At 40.4% G+C, this 20216-nt stretch overlaps 1 protein-coding gene across 6 annotated transcripts in view; it reads right to left on the bottom strand.

The window, feature by feature from the left end:
• The window catches only part of BTBD9 (BTB domain containing 9), a 515751-nt gene that overhangs the window by 93728 nt on the left and 401807 nt on the right, over nt 1-20216 (bottom strand). For all 6 annotated transcript variants that reach the window (XM_036907137.2, XM_036907140.2, XM_036907136.2 and 3 more), the window contains one exon: nt 17130-17319. In XM_036907137.2, the coding sequence (XP_036763032.1) occupies nt 17130-17319 (190 nt within the window). The remainder of the gene's footprint in view (nt 1-17129; nt 17320-20216) is intronic.

Raw genomic sequence — 20216 nt, 5'->3', positions numbered from 1 at the left:
TAGTCTCTCTTAACACAGCCAGAGCTCTTTTCCTACAGCTCTTTCTCTCTTTCTTATCAACCTGACCTTTTCACCCAAATCAGATCTGGGTTTCAACCTTTGCTCCAGCTTTGAATCATCTTCTTTTCCCCACAGGGCACAATCTACAAAGTCCTGAGCTCTTGCTGAAAATTATTTTAAAACACTTGTCCATCCAAGTCAGCCCACCAGCCTCCTTCAAATGTGCCAGCTGCTGCTCATTCCTCCGTCAGGTCCCTTCTCTGCTAAGTTACTGCCTTTCTCTAGTCACATCCCCAAATCTTGTATTTATTCTCTTAGGTCCTGTACAATGAAATGTTCATCTGCACTTTCTCATATTTACCAGGTCTAAATTCCCTCCCTTTTAGGCCCTTCTCTAATGAACTTCCTTTACAGAATTTCTCTGTGAAGGCTTTCACATGAAAACAACTACCCTCTAAAACAGAAAAATAAAACTATAATAAGTTGCAAGTGCTATAAAATTAAAACAGAGGAAGTAGATTACGCTATTTGAAGTCTGAGGTGTCTGACAAATCATAATCCTCCATGTGGTACTTAACTTACCATTAAAATATACATTAATGAGATTAATAATAGTAACATCTCCACCAACATGTAAAAGCGAGACTCCTAACTATAAGTTCTTATAAACAAAAGATAATTAATCAATTTAATATGTAACTATGTGATAAATCTTTTGAAGAATGGCAAGAAACAAGAAAAAAAGCAAGATTGTATATAATTTTTTAAAGTGGCTACAGGGAAAAACGGCTAATTATGTTTTTCAATGGAATTCTTTTGATCACTGGCCACTCAATACAGTTTTCTTGATCCAGTTCTTCAAAGCTGGGATCATAAGTTTTAATTCAAACATTTTCAGCTGAACATTAATAACTAACTTTTCTAACTGCTAAATAGCCGTAATCAAATCAAACCTGTGTGGGTTATGGGACAAAAGGCTAAATGGGCAGTTGCCTTTTTTTTTTTCCTGGAGGCCCAGGCAAAGGCTCTGAATGGGGAGGGGCCGTAGTTCCCCACCGCTGCAGAGACGTGAGGATGCAGTTTCTGTCTCATAAATACCAGAATCGCAGAGCAGCTTCCTTCTCCCTCTCATATTTATTTGGTTGAAGGATAGTCAGACAAGAGAAAAACACTCCCTCTTTAGAATGTATTCAGTAAGAGCTGCCTGTTTAGAAATAACCCTCCCAGGTGCCAACATGAATATTCACCAGAGTATACCGAGCATAGGGGCTGGTCTGCATGCCACAGACACTAATCCTTCAAAATGCATTCCAGGCAAGCTACCAGGGTAAACTCCTGTACAAAAACCGGGCTTCCCAGTGATGGATATTGGATGGCTGAAAGGAGGAAATCTGAGTGAAGGAGGCAGAGATGAATAAAACACTCATATCTAAGGCCCTGCTGCAGCTAGACCTTGCCACTTGGACTCAAGTACAGCATGAGGCTTCATTAGAATATCACACTCCGTGAATTAGACTATTTCTTTTGTGCATCTGGCTTTCCTTTCTCGTCAAGAAACAAACATTTCTCTCTCCTGTGCCCTATAACCACATCTGTTGGATCCCTTTTTACTTTCTTCTCATTTCAGCTCACAGGACCTATGTGGGCATCCTGAGAACACAGTCCTGGTGGCAGGCAGGCAGATATCCAGATGTGTGTGCATGCACACATACCCCTCTGCATCACTGTCCTGACTCACATTCTGAAAGGTATAGACACAAAAGATTATGAAGTCTCTCAAGCCAGGAAAGGAATCCTGCCCAGGGTGGTAAGATCTCAGATTTCTCAGGACCCTGCCACTGTGGCACTGAGTCCCCAAGAGTCACCACTGGGATTCATGCTGAGAGGTAGAAGGGGACCTGACTAAGGCGGCAGGTCTGAGTCACTCATAGGACTATCAGTCATAATCAATACTCTCCCAACAAGCAGTATAGAGGTATGAGGGGCTGGGAGACATCACTGGGGTAACCTCCATGGAGCTGGCACTGGAGCTGTTCCAGCTTTAAGCACAGTCTGTACCCTAATAGCCTGGGCTGTTCAGGGCTTGGGGGCCCCTAGCAGCTCAGAGGAAGAAAGAGCATAAGCAGGGAAGAAGAAAATAGTTGGCTTCAGTGACATGCTGGGTCAGGCCATCTCCTCAACCTATATGGACCACAAAGGGCACCCCTAACTCTCTTGCAGCCTCTGATGGACAAACCCAAGGTCATTCTGAGGCCATATGGTATAACTAGTAGCAGTGGCATCAGATGGAAGACAGAAGTCTCAGCTTAGCCTCTGTCTTGCAACCTTACCATCTCAGATTTATAATCTGCTAAATGGCAGGCTGGGAGGGGAAAAAGGGGAGGTGGATTTTAATTTAGATTATCTGTTGTTTCTTTTATTTGAATTTTTAAAAAGAAATACAAAGTAGATGTATAAAAAAACATGACGAGTCCCTTGGTACTTCCTTTTTTTAAAATTTTTTTATTTTGATATCATTAATGTACAATTACATGAACAACATTATGGTTACTAGACTCCCCCCTTTATCAAGTCCCCCCCACATACCCCATTACAGTCACTGTCCATCAGCGTAGTAAGATGCTATAGAATCACTACTTGTCTTCTCTGTAAATACTGCCTTTCCCATGTCCCCCCCTCTACATTATGTGTGCTAATCGTAATGCCCCATTTTTCCCCTTTCCATCCACCCTCCCCAGTCCCTTTCCCTTTGGTAACTGCTAGTCCATTCTTGGGTTCTGTGAGTCTGCTGCTGTTTTGTTCCTTCAGTTTTTGCTTTGTTGTTATACTCCACAGATGAGTGAAATCATTTGGTATTTGTCTTTCTCTGCCTGGCTTATTTCACTGAGCATAATACCCTCTAGCTCCATTCATGTTGTTGCAAATGGTAGGATTTGTTTTCTTCTTATGGCTGAATAATATTCCATTGTATATATGTCCCTTGATACTTCTTATAAGGTATCTATTATAAAAAAGTATTACACTAATTGCAAAAAAATGTAAGTCAATACTTTCAAAAATGTTCTTCAGTAGCAGAAACCCTTTACAAGCAATATCTTGGAAGAATTTCAATACCCATAAGAGATCAACCTAGAACCACTCCACTAAAGCCAGAGTTGGGGCTGAAGTCTCACCTGTCAGGCTTCCTTTTGGCCCCTCCCTGTGACAACAGCCAAGGTTCATCCTCTACAAAATAGTACAGGGAAAACCACTGGGTCATGGTGAGTATCTTGTTACCAAACTAAATGTTGATGTTAATATTTATATCTTTTAATAACAGGCTTATAAGTATTATTATTCATATTTTTTGAAACCATGAAAGGCAAATGGACTTCCCTAATTCCTTGCTTTTGCCTATACAGACAAGAGCTGTTAGTGAGGAATGGAGCTGAATAGATAAAGCATTGGTAAACTATGGCCATGGCTGTCTATTCTTGCCTGTACAATTTTTTTGGAATACAGCCACACCCACTTGGCAGAGCTGAGCAATTGAGAGAACAACCATGGCTTACAAAGTCTAAAATTATCTATTTAACCTGGATCTTCCCAGAAAAAGTTTGCCGATGGCAGGAGTAGACAAAACTAAGCTGTTTATTGAGCAGTAAAGAGTTACGGCATCATGGCAAAAACTAAAGGCATAGTTTAAGCTAAGGCTGAACTTAGCCTAGAAATGTCTAAAATCTCTCCTCTATTGCAAGTATTACAACAGGTTTTCATGTAGCAAATCCCACATGGAGTTTTTAGAGTCTGTTATAGTCCTAATGCCACCTGTGTTACTGTGACAACTGTACTGAGAATTCTTGGCCTGCCTTTCACCCCAAATTTCTTGTATTTCTCCTAAGAGTAAAAGAATAAGAATGGAAACAGGACTTCCCATCCCCCAAAAAAGTATGGGTGGTAGGGGGAAGAAATACCTTCAATTAAAAATGAAAACCTTCAGACTATTTCCAAACCCTCTCCATTCCCTGAACGGATGAAGGGCCCAGGAGCTACGTTCTCCAATTGAAGTCACATCTAGTCACTCCACCCCCCTAACCAGATCCCTACTAAAGGGCAGGGAAATAGTCAGCAAGTGTTAAAAAGTTAAGAGATGCTTAAAGTCAATAAACAGTACACGTACAAAAAAGTTACACAGTCATTGACAAGGCAGTTACTATGACAGTGGTAAAATAATAATATATCAGTTGTAAAGGAAGATGACATTACAGACTAAGCCACACCAATTAGGAAGACAGTGTTGTTTATTGGCCACCAGAAGAAAATGGATTTGTGTGGATCTATTCTCTTGCTATCTCTCCAGCTCTGTCTACTGTGATTATAAAAAAGCATCTTATAGGATAGGTGACGAGTGCAGTCTATGACCACAGAACAATAAAAACCTTATAGTGCTTGGCATTGTAATAGAACTACTCATTTGGATTCATTAATGAAACTGACTTTAAATGGATGACTCTATTTAATATGTTCTTCCCAAATATTTCCAACTAATCTTCACAAATTCCCTACTTTTTCTTTGAGTCTAACATATACAACTAAAAATCTCACTATGGTGAACACATTATGACAAAGCCCTTTACCTATTCTACCAAGAGGGCTATTAGCAACCAGACATCATTTATCAGATTATTGCCAATTCTCAAACAATTTTCTATAGATAATGCTTCATCTGTTTCTAATAGAGCTATTATGAGCTTCCTAATAAAAACACTATTTGATTATAGTTGCTTTATTATTTTTTAACCTTGGGGAAGAAATTAATACAAAAGGTTAGATATCAACAAAAGAATTGACGGGGGTTCACAATTAGACATCAGGGGACAATTAAATGGTTATGCCTAAGGGATTTAGGAATAAGATCTATTCTCCTAGACCACACCTACCCCTTCCCACAAGGTTCTTGAGGTAAAAATATGCCAAGAAAAGTCTCAGTAAGTGAGAAGCAAGGGGACACTTTATTTCTAGTAGAACTTTTGACCCAAAATTCTAATACAAAAGCCATAGGGCACGGAGCACTCCCTCTTCCCAAGCTGGTTATGCCTGAACAGCTTCAACCAACACAAGCTTAGGAGGCCTGCTCTGTCCCTTCTCAAACACCCAAAGCTTATTCTGGGTTTTTACCACTACAGTTTAAGGAAGGATCAACCCAGTACACATTCCAGTACCACGGGAACAGTGGGTAGGGGAGAGATCCTTGGCCGCCGCTGCCGAGCACTAAGCTGTCCCGGGGCTGAGGTGGTAACCTCACCCTGGCAGCCCTTAAAGATAAACGAAGAAGTAAGGGCTCCCCAGGAGACAGAAGGATGGGTCTGCTTACAACTCTGCTGTGAGGACAGAAGAGAAGAGACGAACAAGAGAAACAGGGGAGAGGTAGGAGAGTAGAGGGAAAGCAGGGCCTCTTTCTGGCAGAATTAGTTGTGGCCTATGCCACTTAGGGCCCAGTGGGAGACAAGAGACACGAGAAGTGATTCCACACACTGGGGTCCACTCTCAGTCCTACAAACTGACCAATGTGCTCAGCATCTGCCTGGAAAGGAACTAAATGCCTCGATCACAACCACCATTTTGGGAAGGGGTGAAGACAGGGATAGGGGAAAGCACAAGGAATGGTGGGAGGACCAGCAGCAGATACTTGAATTTCTTCTTCCAAGACCAAAAATAGCAGTACTGCTACAATCACCCTCCCACTGACTGTACTTCTATTTCCCAATGTTCCAAAAACCAGAAATATTCATTGTAATCCTACAAACCAAAACACCCCATTCCAAGGACTTACAGGAGGAAATGACTGGAAGTGGTATGACAGTTACTGCCCAACATCCCGTTTGAAAGTCAGAGGTCTTTTAAAATATCATTTCATTCTAGGGCACAGGGATATAATTGTTTTAACTCCAGATCTTAAAGATTAAACATGTTATTTCTAGCAAGAGTTTTGACATATTTAATCTGCCACTACAAAAAAAATGGATATGTAGTGAAGTTTCTGACATTAGCATTTTACACATACAGAAGAGAAGTCAAGTTTCTATAACCTAGTTAGGTAAACAGGTATTTTGGTTAATCAAATATGTCTGGTTAATGGATTCCATATGGATTGCCAATTTTAACAACAATTTAGATACGATAAAATATACTTAACTAGAATAAAATCACACCAAATAAAATTTATTCTCTTTTTATCTACATAACATACTTAGGATCTTGCTCTGACTCCCAAATTTCATCAGGTGCATCCACCATCACTGTGCTGGTAAAGCCTGAAGACCAGTTACAGAAAACCAGTGAAACAAATTCTAGGTAACAGTTTGTAACAGAAACTTAGTTTTTTCAAGAGGTAAATTTCATGAATAAGAAGTCAAGCATATATCTTCAGTAACGCTGCTTGTTTGGGACCAGAATTACCCAGCAAGCAGATATTGACTTTTAGAGAACGTTTTTGAAGCTGAGAATAATATAAAATATAATTATTATATTGTACACTGCTTTGGATGCATCCAGAAGCTGTGGACTTAAAGGGCATCTTTTAAAAATAAAAATAAACCCTACTGAATTGTACACTTAAAATGGGTGAACTGTATGGCATATGAATTATATGAATAAAGCTGTTTTAAAAACATTAATGGAACAAATGAAATACAGAAATTATAAAAATTGCAGAATATATGTGAAACGTCAAGCAGAAGGTAGAGTTCTGACAGTTGTTGACAAGATGAGCCAACCCCTTCCCATGACCCTCAGCTTCTTTTCCAACCTTGCTGGGGCTGACTGTATGATATAGTTCTATTAACAGCTAAGAGGACGTCAGCTGGTGGGGGCTTCAAGTAAATCTTTGGCTTTCCCTAATAAAAATGGACAGACTTGGCTGTCAGGGCTCTTTACCCTTTTACCGCTTTGCCCTTCTCTTCCTTCCTGCCTAAATGCAGACGTGACAGTGAAACCAGAGCAGCTGTCTTGTTTCTCTGAGGCAAAAATACATGTGGAAAAAGACCAGGAAAACTGAAGAGCTCACTAAGTTGCAGAACTATTATTGGTGGTCACTTACTTGTGGATGTTTTGTTATGTGAGGCCACAACACCCAAAAGAACAAAAGCAAAGCAAAGCAAAACAAAACAACATTAAAAAGTCTTAATCAGGTTCTTTGTTATTTGCAGCCAAATGCAGCCCAAATGCAAGCTCCTTTGGAGCAAATTAGGGCTAATAATAAAAAAAAGTGTCACAACATTTAATGAAAGTTTCTGTAATATACACCCTTAGAAAACAAGGATGGCTTAAACCAGAAGGTGTGGTGCCTTCTCTCATTTTCTTTTTAAGGCCACAGGAGGCTCTGTAGGATCCAGCAACAGGAGGAATCTGCTGAGATAGAGATTTAGCACTGGCTGCATCCCCCTGTTCATGGTGGGAAGAAAGAAGGAACTCAAATGGTACGTAGGTTTCTTTATCTCTTACATGGAGACAGTGAAGCAGCTAAAGCCCCAGAGCTGCTTTAAGACATGGCAGGTAGAAGAACCGTTAGTCATCTCTAAACATTAAACTCTATGGAAAATCTAAACAGTCTTGACTGATGTTCAGTTACAGTAAAAGGATAATGTGGCAAGGCTGGTAATGTCATAATCACTGAGGGACACGGTCTCAGATATCATAAGCTAAGAGGAATGAAGAGGATCTTACCATTAGGTCTTAAGGGAGAAAGGAAAGAAAGGAGAAAAGTAAAAGCATATTATGCATTTACCTATGTAACCAATACCCCTTATACTGAATCTGATGCACTGTTGAAAGAGGCCACACAGCAGAAAAAAATGATTCCTCAGCTGGAGCCCAGCCCGAGTATCCAGGAAGGTTGCTGAAAGGAGTCCCTGAGGGGCACCAACCAGCCTGTCGCCACAGTATTTCTCCAAGCAGAAGGATGCAGGATGGAGGTGGGTAGAGGGGAGAGAAAGGGAGGGGAGGCGGAAGAGTCTGTCTTGACTTCAGTGATTCTCCTTGTTCTTGACTATAGATACACGAATTTTTTGGTCAAGGGCCTCTGTGGTTACCAGTTTACAAAAGGCTAAGCTTAAAGAGAGACTAGCATCAGGTGCTACCAAGGTGCATCAAAAAGCAAGGTGACAAAATTGGGTTCATTGGGAAAACAATCTCTGATTTAAGGCTGCCTGAGGGGCTGAGTTTTTTCAAAGGCAGATTACTGCTTTGAATGAATTTGAGGATTAACTTTAAATGATTGCGATAATGCATCAGTTTTTGCAAGAGCTTTATTCACTTGACACTCAAAAAATATATTCAAGCAATTTGATGTATTAAATTTGTAAAAATTTTGGTCAGAAGTTTCTGGAAGTCCTATGCTTCTGTCAGCCCTCATAAGAAAGCCGCATGACCCAGTGTGGCCCATCCTGGGGGGAGCAGTGTGTAAAACATCTGCCAAAGGACAGGAGGAGGTTGATGCTTTCCATTCACTGGATCTTCTGAGGTGAATGATTCTGGGTTTTTTAAATGATTGTTTAAAGCACTGTTGGTAAAGTGAGTATTTACTTTTGAGGGGTCTTAATTAACTAACAGTTCCGGATAATTACTAAACATAGATTTGTGCATGAAATACCAGGTCAAATGGGGCTGATAACCTCTGTAAAAATTTCTTCTTGATGGGTTAATCTTTGAAACTAAAAGGATTTTTCTTTTCATGTATCCAGCTATATTTTGTGATGACTAGTTGTCAAGTATTCTAATCACTCAAGAGAGAGAAATGGCTGACATGTGAGGTAAATCAAACACACGGACACGCACACATTTTCTGGGCATTTAACCTTTTCTGCTTTTCCAAAGAACATTGAATCCTCGCACCCCCTCCTATATTTCTCACATGCAACTTAGTTGCCATAGCAATACTTTCTGCTCTTGAAATACACCTCTAGGATGAAACTGGCTGAGATGTATTCACCATGCCCCCAAACTCTGCTATTTCCAGGCTCTAGGATTTCTGGTCCCCTAAGTGTTCACACAGTTCAGACTCCAGCGTCTACTGGGAACCACAGATACAGTTTTTTATTCAACAATTTTTCTGGAAACTAGAGCTCTGAGGTCTGAGAGTGATAAGAGAAGACTTTAGTGTGATGCAGATAGGCTGAGAGAGAAACAACACTTGGTAAATAAATCATGGATCATTGAGACAAAGAAGAATTCCCTGGTTCAGGGCTGTGACAGACGATGCTCAGCATGACAGATATGCAGCAAATTTTGTAAAATATCTTTCTTATTTTGACTAGACTTATAGGCAATCTTAATCCAAGCCAGAGGAGTCATATATTTAGATGTTTGTTGTATTCTTTAGTCTATAAAAAGGAAATTTCTAGCTCTCTAGGTTGCAAAGAAGGCTGTCCTAATATAAATAGATGTACTGCTTGCCTGGGCAGCACTCAGAATGAAATGGAAGCAGCATGAAACGTGTGAAGCGAGCGGACGTCCTTACCTGTGCTAATGTCAGTGCCTGACTTCGGAGCTCAGTCTCAGTCATTTGCTGGAGGTGCCAGGTCTTTAGCAGTTTCCTCACATACACTTAGATCAGACACACTGGGCAACTGTGACGCCCAATACAGCTGATAGATACAATTCCCTCTAGCTGCACTCACGTACTACGTGTCAGTTCAGTCCCTGTGTGCTCCTGAGTACTCAGAGCACACAGCACTGTACTAGGCACTCAGAAATCACTGCAAAGACCCAAGTCCATCTCAACACTACAAAATCACTGTCTTCAACTGGAGATATCGGTGGTCCTGTGAGAGACTGAGGGCAGCACAGATATAGAAAACACTCAAATAACTACAAAACATCATTTGAGACATTAGCTTTAATTCTTCTCCCCACACTTCCTGACTGAGCCTTCATTTGAAGCTATTAAATAGGAAGCAGCATTGAATGCTTAGTGATTCTCCCTTTTCAAAGCCTGCCCTCTGGGAAGGAAGTGGATGAGCAATAGGTTGGCGGGGTGGTAAGCAGTGGGAATAAGGAAAAATAGCAGTCAAAAAGGGATGATTTATAAACTGAATAGATAATCTAGAGTTGGTGGTAGCCACACAATAGTGAAAGGGCAGCTGAACTGGGCATGGGCCTGACAGCTCACAGGGGAAGAAAAATATGCTGGGATGAATAAGGGCCAAAGAAGCATATCTAATTTTTTTAAAAGGATCAACTTGCTATAGATTCATTTTTATCCATGTTTAATAACGGCAAGACATAAACTGGCTTGTGGTTCAGACCTTCTCTGCCAGAATAACTTTTATATGTGGTAGAACTGGTTTTTTTCCTACTGCAAAATAAAAAGAGCCTCACCTCTACAGACCTAAGAGATTAAGAATATCCACCAAGAACATACTTTGGGCTACACCCATTTTGTCCTAACATATTATATTCCTGTAACAGTTTGCAACTGAGAAACTCTAAATATTTTTGTGTCATTAACTCCTTAACCCTCACAACACCCAGAGAGACCATGAGTTTATTTGGCTGCATGGATCTGCACTGCTTCATCTTTGGAAAGCCTACTTACTTACAATTAAGATTATTAGTTAAAGCATTATGGGTATTTTATTCACAGCATTGCACATATCAGTTACAAAACCATTGTTTTCAAGCTAATGTAAAAATTGTTAATTTAATTGACTATCTTACAATTAGGATTTCAATAAAGTGTTGTCATTTATTAGTTGAAAACGATTGGGTGATAGGTGTACTTAATGCATATGTGATTTCTCATACTAGCTTGAACACACTTGAAGGGACATCATGATTAGCAAGTAGAAAGATAATGTCTAAACTAAGGCGACAGATGGACTATAAACTAAAGACATTAGGTAGATTTGGTTAGTTATTACGACTCTACTTTGGTCTTTTTATGTGATCAGACCTCTGAAGATTTCCTGTTATTTAAATTTTAATATTTTTAAAATAGCATGAAAATGATATAATTATTACTCAGTTACCCACTCTTAAGGCACACTCCAGGCAGTTTCTGTCTTTTTCATGCCAATGAAATGAGTAATTTTTGCTGTGCCTGTAAACCAACCCAACAACAAACTCCTTTCCTTCCCAGTTAAGCTACCTGCTTGGAAGCAACGCAAGGGGCAGAAGCTTCCTGTTCAACTGCAAGGACTAGATCTTCTCCTGCGGTTTCTTTTCCAGGAGCTGGCTGGATAAAGGCAGGTCAGGAGCAAAGAAGGTGCTTCCCTAGGCACGGCAGCCTTCCCAGCCCGGCCCCTCCTCCCCTCAGCAAAGAAAACTCCCCTCTGGTGCTGCTGCTGAAACACTTGGCTGGATTTATGGTGGTGGGTGGGATGGTTTTGGGAGTCGGTGACTAAATGAATACAGGAAACAAGGAAGCGTCTCAGGGCTGTCACCCCTCCAACCGGCCTTCCATACCTGGCCTCTGGCTCTCACCTCCCTCATTCTGTTCCAGCCACATTGGCCTTCTTACTGCTCCTGCAACCTGCCAGGCTTGCCCCGCTCGGCCTTGGCACTCTGCCTGTGCAGCTCATCCCCCAGGTCCCCAAATGGCTTGCTCTTCTCATCCTTCAAGCTCTACCCAGTGAGGCCTTCCCTGACCACCCAGTCTAAAACTGTGTTGTCTCCACCCCCTGGTCCTCCCTCCTGGTTATTCCATAGCACTCTGAAATATCCCACCTATTACAAACAGTGTTGTTTATTGTTATTCTCCCTTGCATAAAAATGTGTGTTCTGTGAGAGGATCAATGGTTGTTTTCCTTACGCAGTACTGTGTCATCAGTGCCTGGCCCACAGTTAATAGGCCTAATAAATTTGACTGAATACAAGAAAATGGTAGGGGACAGGGAGGAGATGATCAGAGGTCCTGTTTTAAGGTCAGCCCTCCTGGTCACCCAGGGGTCCGGGTACCAGACGCACCAGCAGAAGCAGGCTGACTGGTTAGGTACGAGAATTGTCTGTCAAGAAAGAAGGCAGACAACGCCTATCCTGGTACAGGGTAAATTCTCAGGAAAGGAAGAAATGGTTTCTGTGGATGAAAACAGACAGACAGAAGAAATCTTTATCCATAAAACAATTACGTCCTCTCTTAGGAATGAAGAATGCAGTGATCAAGTGAAGTCATGTTTGAGACCTCTGCTTTTGTAGTCACCATCTACAAAAAAACTTGAGTTTTGAAAGCTAATGAGTCGTGTGATCGGACCCCCAAAGAGGAGGAGTTTCCAGGACTGCCATTCCTCCTGCTTCTTAGGTGGGGAAGTGTTCGTCCCTCAGCTCTGTAATGCCCCTCCCTCTGGGTGTCCTTTCAGAACCACTGCACTTCCTCAGGTACAGTGACTAGGAAAGCAAGTCAGTCATCACAAGCAACAGAAGCTGTAGGTCAAATGTCACTGACTAATCAAGGTGCCATTGGTCAATTACCCATCCCCACGAAGAGGTGCCACCGATCTAGTTTCAATAAATGTCTATCTGGGCACATCAGCGGCTGCTAACCACATCCAGCATGGTCCACAGGCACTGGTGATTAAGAAATCCCTCTCCCTTTCTTCTTAATAATGTCACAGAGGAGGCAAATGTAGATCCTGACAACGTAATGCTAGTTTCACAGAGACGTGTCTCCTTGAGCACTCGGCCAGTTATACAGAGTTTCAATTGCATGGATTTTCTCACTGCAAAAACAACAGCTTGGCTTAAGGAAGCTGGTGGCTTCCCATTGTGCCAAGATACACAGATCTGCCTTCGGTTCTGCACAGGCTCATGGTCCCCACTCTGAGTAAGGAAAAGAAAAATCACTTGGGAGAACCATTTTCATTCTACATCTAAAAGAAACCATATGTGCATTGTTCTCTCTTGCCATTAGCCCCAGTGACACATTTTTCTGGAGTCAGATTCAGTATCTGATCCTTTGGTAGACCTAGGGGCCAAGGTGGCCTTGCCACACAAACAGCCTCTGAGCTGTGATCTGGGCAGTGACCTCATGAGGTCCCTGCTGGATCTAAAATTCTAGGCATGCTGTACTCACTATACTCCCCTCCATCTTGGCAGACTATCTTGCCTGCACACTCAGCCCGCCAAGGGATGCTTATTCTGGGTTGCCATGGGTTTTATCTCTCAGGTGAGGCTGGGAGGAGGTAGCAAGTGAAAACTGGAATACAAATATGACAAATGCTCCAAGAGGAATTACATATAGAATGTATGGGATCATTAAGAGGGATGTCTGAGTGAGCCCAGGAGACGATGGGAGTTAAGGGAAGCTTCTGAAAGAGTAGAGTCTTGAAAGGGGACTGAGAGCCAGGTAAAAGGGGTGATGAGAAGGAAATGAGAGATACAAATGGTGAGGACTGCATGTTCAAAGAGTGGGACGGGACGCATGGAGGTAAGAGGGGGTGACATGTACAAAACTGCAAGTCTCTGGACATCTGAGACGGTACATGTAGGTGTGAGGGGAGAAGCAGGAGGCGAACCTGTGTAGGCAGAAGCAAGTCAGACTGTCCTTAAAGCCTTAGTCTGAACTTTCTTCTGAAGGCAAATAGTAGCCACAAATCCCCTTAGGATGACTGCATCAGATTTTTGGTAACAGTGTGGGAGGTGTTTGCAGGGGGGTTGGGAAGGGCTGCAGGGAAGTCTGGAAGACCAGGTAAAGAAGAGAAACTACAAAGGTGCAACAATGGTCACGGCAGTGGGATGGAGAAGAGGGCAAGGGTTTGTGGGGTATATAGGAGATGGGTACTGACAGAACTGTAGGGCCAACTGGTTGTGGGGGTGGGGAGAGGTGAGGAAGATGAAGGAATTTAGGAAGTTCCTACGATTTCATTCAGTTGATGGACAGTTGCTGTGAGGTGCTACTGAATGAGATAGGGAAATCATGGTGTAAGGCGACGTGAACAGGGCAGGGGGATAATGGAATTCCATTTCTGCCCTATTGGAGATGCATATGCGAACATTGTAGGGGGGATGAAGTAAGCAGATAGGATACAGGAGACATTAAAAAACAGAGGGAAAAGATACTAAGCTGCCAGTCTGCTTCCATCTTCATTGACAAGAAGACTGGTCTTAAATTAGAAGTGGCAGAACAAACATAGTAAAGAGAAAATTGAAGCCCCAACTAGGTGAAGTGAAAGAGAGAGAGTATCTAGTCAATTTAAATGATTTCAAGTCTCCTGGCTCAGATGAGTTATACCCCAAACCTGCTGAAAGCAACTTCAGATGTAATCTCAGAGACATGACTGGTAATCTTCAAGAAATTGTGGCAACTGTAAAGAGTGCCAGTGACAGGAGAAGGACAACTGTTTCCCAGATTTTTAAAGCGACGAGGGATGGATTGTAATGGGAAATACTCAGATAAGCATGACAACATTTATGACAAAAATTCTAGAATGGCTTTAAGTAAAGAGACGGCTTATGATGACTTTAGTTAATGCATGCAGCTGAGAAAAAGGAAAGAAGGATGTTGTTTGCTTTCTGATGGAAGTTAATTCGTACTAGTAGTTTGTCAAGACAGACTGTGGCTTGTGTCTTCCCCCTTCCTAAGAATAGAGTGAATTTTCTATTCTGTATTATGACCTCAAGGCTTCTCTATCTTTGATTTGTTGCCTATGATACTCAACCTGTGTGTGGCCCTTTATGAAAAGGGGTAGACAACTTAAAGTGGAGAAATCCACAGTCTGGATGCTCCAAGAGACCCAGTACCACCCATCAGGTGCCCCCCAGGCACTGGCAAGCACCATTAACCTCTATGGTCATCAGCCTACACATCAATAAACCTTTGCCTGTTACAATCCTACTGCCTTACATTTTGTGCTATTTTTCTCTTTATGCGAACAGGAAAAATGAGAATGAGAACAGGAAAAAACAAAGCCTGTTGTAGAACATTATGGGGGGAAGACAACCATGCCCCACCAATATCTGTACTCCTGGCAGGTTAAGATATAATGTAAAATATCTTTTACAATATTAAATATAAATGCATTATATATGTATTTTATTATTAAATAAACTTATATGTAATAAACATATTATACATATGAAAAATAAAATAGTCTTTCAGAAACCCTCTTTGAGTCTTTTAAAAGAGGGGCAGCCTAATAATATGTAGCCAATTAATATATGATAAAAGAGCCATGGATATTCAATGGGTAAAAGACAGCCTCTTCAACAAATGGTGTTGGCAAAACTGGACAGCTACATGTAAGAGAATGAAACTGGATTATTGTCTAACTCCATATACAAAGGTAAATCAAAATGGATCAAAGACCTGAATGCAAGAAATGAAACCATAAAAATTATAGAAGAAAATGCAGGCAAAAATCTCTTGAATATAAACATGAGCAATTTTTTCCTGAACACATCTCCATGGGCAAGGGAAAGAAAATGAAAAATGAATGAGTGGGACTATATCAAATAAAAAGCTTCTGTACAGCAAAGGACACTGTCAGCAGAACAAAAAAGCATCCTACAATATGGGAGAATACATCTGTAAATGAGTTATCTGATAAAGGGTTAACATCCAAAATACATAAGAGCTCACATGCCTCAACATCCAAAAAACAAATACCCAATTAAAAAATGGGCACAGGATCTGAACAGACATTTCTCCAAAGAAATTCAGATGGCCAACAGGCACATGAAAAGATGCTCCACATCGCTAATCGACAGGGAAATGCAAATTAAAACCACAATGAGATATCACCTCACACCAGTTAGGATGGCCAACATCCAACAGACAAGGAACAACAAATACTGGCAACGATGAGGAGAAAGGGGGACCCTTCTACACTGCTGGTGGGAATGTAAATTAGTTCAACCATTGTGGAAAGCAATATGGAGGTTCCTCAAAAAACTAAAAACAGAAATACCATTTGACCCAGGAATTTCACTCCTAGGAATTTACCCAAAGAAAACAAGATCCCTGATTCAAAAAGACACAGGCATCCCTATGTTTATTGCAGCACTATTTACAATAGCCAAGATATGGAAGCAACCTAAGTGTTTATCAGTAGATGAATGGATAAAGAAGTAGTACATATATACAATGGAATATTATAAGAATAAAACAAATCCTCCCATTTGTGACAACATGGATGGAGCTAGAGGGTATTATGTTCAGTGAAATAAGATAGGCAGAGAAAGACAAGTACCAAACAATTTCACTCATTTGTGGAATATAACAACAAAGCAAAACTGAAGAAACAAAACAGCAGTAGACCCAGAGACTCCAAGAAAGGACTAGTGGTTACCAAAGGGAAGGTGTTGGAGAGGGTGAGTGGTGAGGGAGGGAGGCAGGGAGAAGGGGATTAAAGGGCATTATGATTAACACACATAATGTAGGAGGGTGGGTCATGGGGAAGGCAGGATAGCACAGAGAAGACAAGTAGTGACTCTATACCATTTTACTATACTGATGGACAGTGACTGCAATGGGGAGGGGAGGGGGAGGACTTCATAATATGGATGAATGTTGAAACCACAATGTTGTTCATGTGAAACCTTCATAAGATTGTATATAGATGACACTTTAATAAAAGAAAAAGAAAGGGCAGCCTATTCAAGACCCAGATGGCTTTTGAACCAAAAGTACATCCTCTAGGGAAAGTCATCAGTCTCACACTTTAAAGTAACATGATCCTATAAATTAAGCAATATTGGGTTAAAGTTACTTCCTTAAAACAAAGCGAAAGAAAAACAACTACAAACCTAGACCCAAAGATCATTAAGAAGATCTTCTAGATCCAGGACTCATATTCAGATCTGTTTGGTTCATTTATTAAAGTTAAAAATTAGTTATGATTCTCTATAACCTGTCTTATCATCATCCTATAAGTCCTTAACCAGTACAAACTGAAACTTGAGAAGGAGGTGAACCATACCAGGGAGAGGCCTGTAATTTAGTCCCTCCACAAGTCTAATTTTGGAGCATCTGTCTACCAGAAAATCCAAACAAGCACCCTGTATCTCTTTGTCAGCACTCTTTCCATCCCGGTCTTTGATATTTAGAGCAAAGAACAGAAAAGTATCTTTGCTGAAGTTACTGGGATCATCACTGTATCAATATATAAGTTGTGCATGTCTTCAATTTTGAAAGTAATGAATGAAAAGGATCTTCTTACCGTATTGACCCAATCATGTATGGCTGTGCCAGTTGAACCACAATCGCACCACTTCCCAGCTGATGACAGGTATAGCCAGAATCCCAGTCATAATTCTTGGTGTCCCCATTCAGCAAGGCATTTCGGCTCCGACTGACTCCTTCAATCACACTGGCACAATCAGCAATTGTTGCAACATTCTCCATGGGAACTGTGAATCCGACACAAGATTCAGCATCAAGAAAAGAGAAGCCAAATATATCCTGATAGTATGCTATGAACGAAATTAATTACAATTCAAATCAACAATAAAAGAAAAATTAGAACACCTCTTGATTATCTCGAGGCATGAACACATTTTCCATACCAAATAGCTTTAGAAAACAAAAAAGTTGAACCTAACATTGGAACAAACCAAACCACATGTAGCAATTAACACTAAAGTATTTTACTATAAAGAAACAAGATACCCTATAAAATATGGACTAGATAAATAAATTGCAAAATATTACTATAATGGGAAACTACAGGTAATTGAAATTAATGAACTATAGTATGTGCAAATAAATGAGTAAAAAAACCTAAAAAAGGCAAGGCATAGAAAAAAACAGAATGATTTGTTTACACAAAGTTTTTTAAAAGGCAAAATTAAAAATATACTTTAAGAAAACATACATAAATGTAAAAACCAAAGAGGAAATCCAGGGAATTATTATACAAAATTCAGGATAATTTGGGAAGGGGGGAGATGAATTCTTTTAGGGAATACATTTAATACATTTAATAAATATAATTAATTTGTTTAAAGAAGCATGATATATATATAGATTCAGTATTTTAGAATTCATGAAACAGGGAAATGTTTCATGAAAGTGATCCAGGACTTGGTAACAATCCCATTTCAGAATACAGAGTTGTCCTCAGACATGATTTGTTTCCCTTTTCTATTTGTTTTCTCTTCTGTGCAGTTCAATACATATGTTCTTCTCTTTGTTCATGAAGTGCTGTATTTTAAAACAACAGCTCTGTTTTGATTATGAGTCTCTCTCTATACCGCAAATCCATATCAACTGGTTCATTTATGAAAGTCAAGGGCTTCCACAAAATGACCACTGCCCAGAAATGATGTAGATCCTCTAAACACCAAGAGGGGAATGATAAAAGGTGAGTGCCTTTTAAGTCCTCTGGGACCTTTTCTGTGCATTTACTAGCACTGAGATTTTCTCCAGACATTTATGTTATTCAACACACATCAGTAATTACCCTTAGCTACTTACACTAAAGATTTGTAGCTTACTTGATATAATTTTAAATAGGTTGCAAAAAAAGACATTTTCTCATTAGACATATACTTTACTTTTCAGTATAAGACTCTGAAGAGACAGAGACTGAGCAGTTCCACCACCATGCTGAAACATTTCTAATTTTAGAATGATGTGAACTAAATATTCTACACAGTGTATCTTCTACACAGTGTATTTATTTTCCAAAGTTGGGCATGCCTGGGCTTGAGCCTTCATTTCATAGACCTTTACTAACTGCTTTGTTCTCTGCAGATAAAGACAGCCATCCACAGATAAAGAAGGGAGCAAGGGAAAGAGGAAGGGAGAGAGGATGGATTTTTCTGGTGATGAACCCCATGATTATGAAGCTGGATACCAAAGAAACAAGCAAAAACAGTGGTAAAATAACAGTAAAGACAGTTTCTCGGCAGAGAAGGGGCTTAGAGAGAAACTCCCCATAACTCTGAACAGGGACAGAAATGAAGGACTGTATTTAGGGGCTTAGTCACAGTATCTCTATCTCACGGAAAACGGGAACTACTCTGTGATTTGGAAGAGAGAACTTCAAAGGAAGTAGCACAAGATGCACAGTAAATTGAACTGAGAATAAAATAATACTGTAGGTCGCTTAGGCAGTAGTAACAGACAGCCCCCACTCCCCCAGCAGCTTCACACAGCATACATTTATTTCTCATTCACCCTAAGTGTTCAGCACGGTCAGCAGAGTGGCTCCCTCACTGCATCACTCTGGGATCCAAGTGACAGAGGCTCTGTACTGGCATGTGTCTCCTCAGTCACAGCAGCTGTGGGAGGAGAGTGAGCTGGGTGCTGGCTCTTAAAACTCTTCCCCAAAATAACACACATCACTTTGCTCACATCTGGCTAAGGCAGGTCACAGGGCCCCACCTAACTTCACAGAGGGTGGGAAAGCGCATCCTGCTGTGAGCCCAGGAGGAGAAAAGGGATGTGTGGTGAACAATATTAACATTTACCACAAACATTAAGCCAGGATGAGGAACAGCCAATAGACAGATAAATGTAGTTCATTTGTGTAAGGAATATAAAATATTTCAAAGTATAAATATACCAAAATTTACATATCTACTCACCTGCTAAGAGACACTGAGACTGGTACCACTGCTTTCTTTGTGATTACAAACAAAGGTGTCTTCTTGTGTACATGGGTAAAAATTTCTTTAAGGAGTAAGATTTTGATTTATTTATATGGAAGTGGAATTATACTCATGGCTATGAGTTACCTTCAACTTGCCTGGATATTGCCAAATTATTCACCAAAGCTGCTGTAAAAGTTGATACTCTCAACTCATTGCTCTACATCCTCACTAATGTCTCAATGTGATTTTTTTTTTTTTTTAGATAATTATTTTTTATTGAAGGGTAGTTGACGCACAGTATTACATTACATTAGTTTCAGGTGTACAACACAGTGATTCAACATTTATATACATGACAATTCTAGGTTCCAGCTATCACCCTACCAAGCTGTTACAATATCTTGACTATATTCCTTATGCTATACATTACATCCCGGTTACTTATTTATTTTACCATTGGAAGTCTGTCCTTTTTTTTTTTTTTTTTTTTTTTTTGTGAGGGCATCTCTCATATTTATTGATCAAATGGTTGTTAACGACAATAAAATTCTGTATAGGGGAGTCAATGCTCAATGCACAATCATTAATCCACCCCAAGCCTAATTTTCGTCAGTCTCCAATCTTCTGAGGCATAACAAACAAGTTCTTACATGGAGAACAAATTCTTACATAATGAATAAGTTACATAGTGAACAGTACAAGGGCAGTCA

This window comes from Manis pentadactyla, chromosome 16 (genome assembly GCF_030020395.1).
Source record: "Manis pentadactyla isolate mManPen7 chromosome 16, mManPen7.hap1, whole genome shotgun sequence".
Lineage (NCBI taxonomy): Eukaryota > Metazoa > Chordata > Mammalia > Pholidota > Manidae > Manis > Manis pentadactyla.
This window is presented reverse-complemented; position numbering and strand designations above follow the sequence as displayed.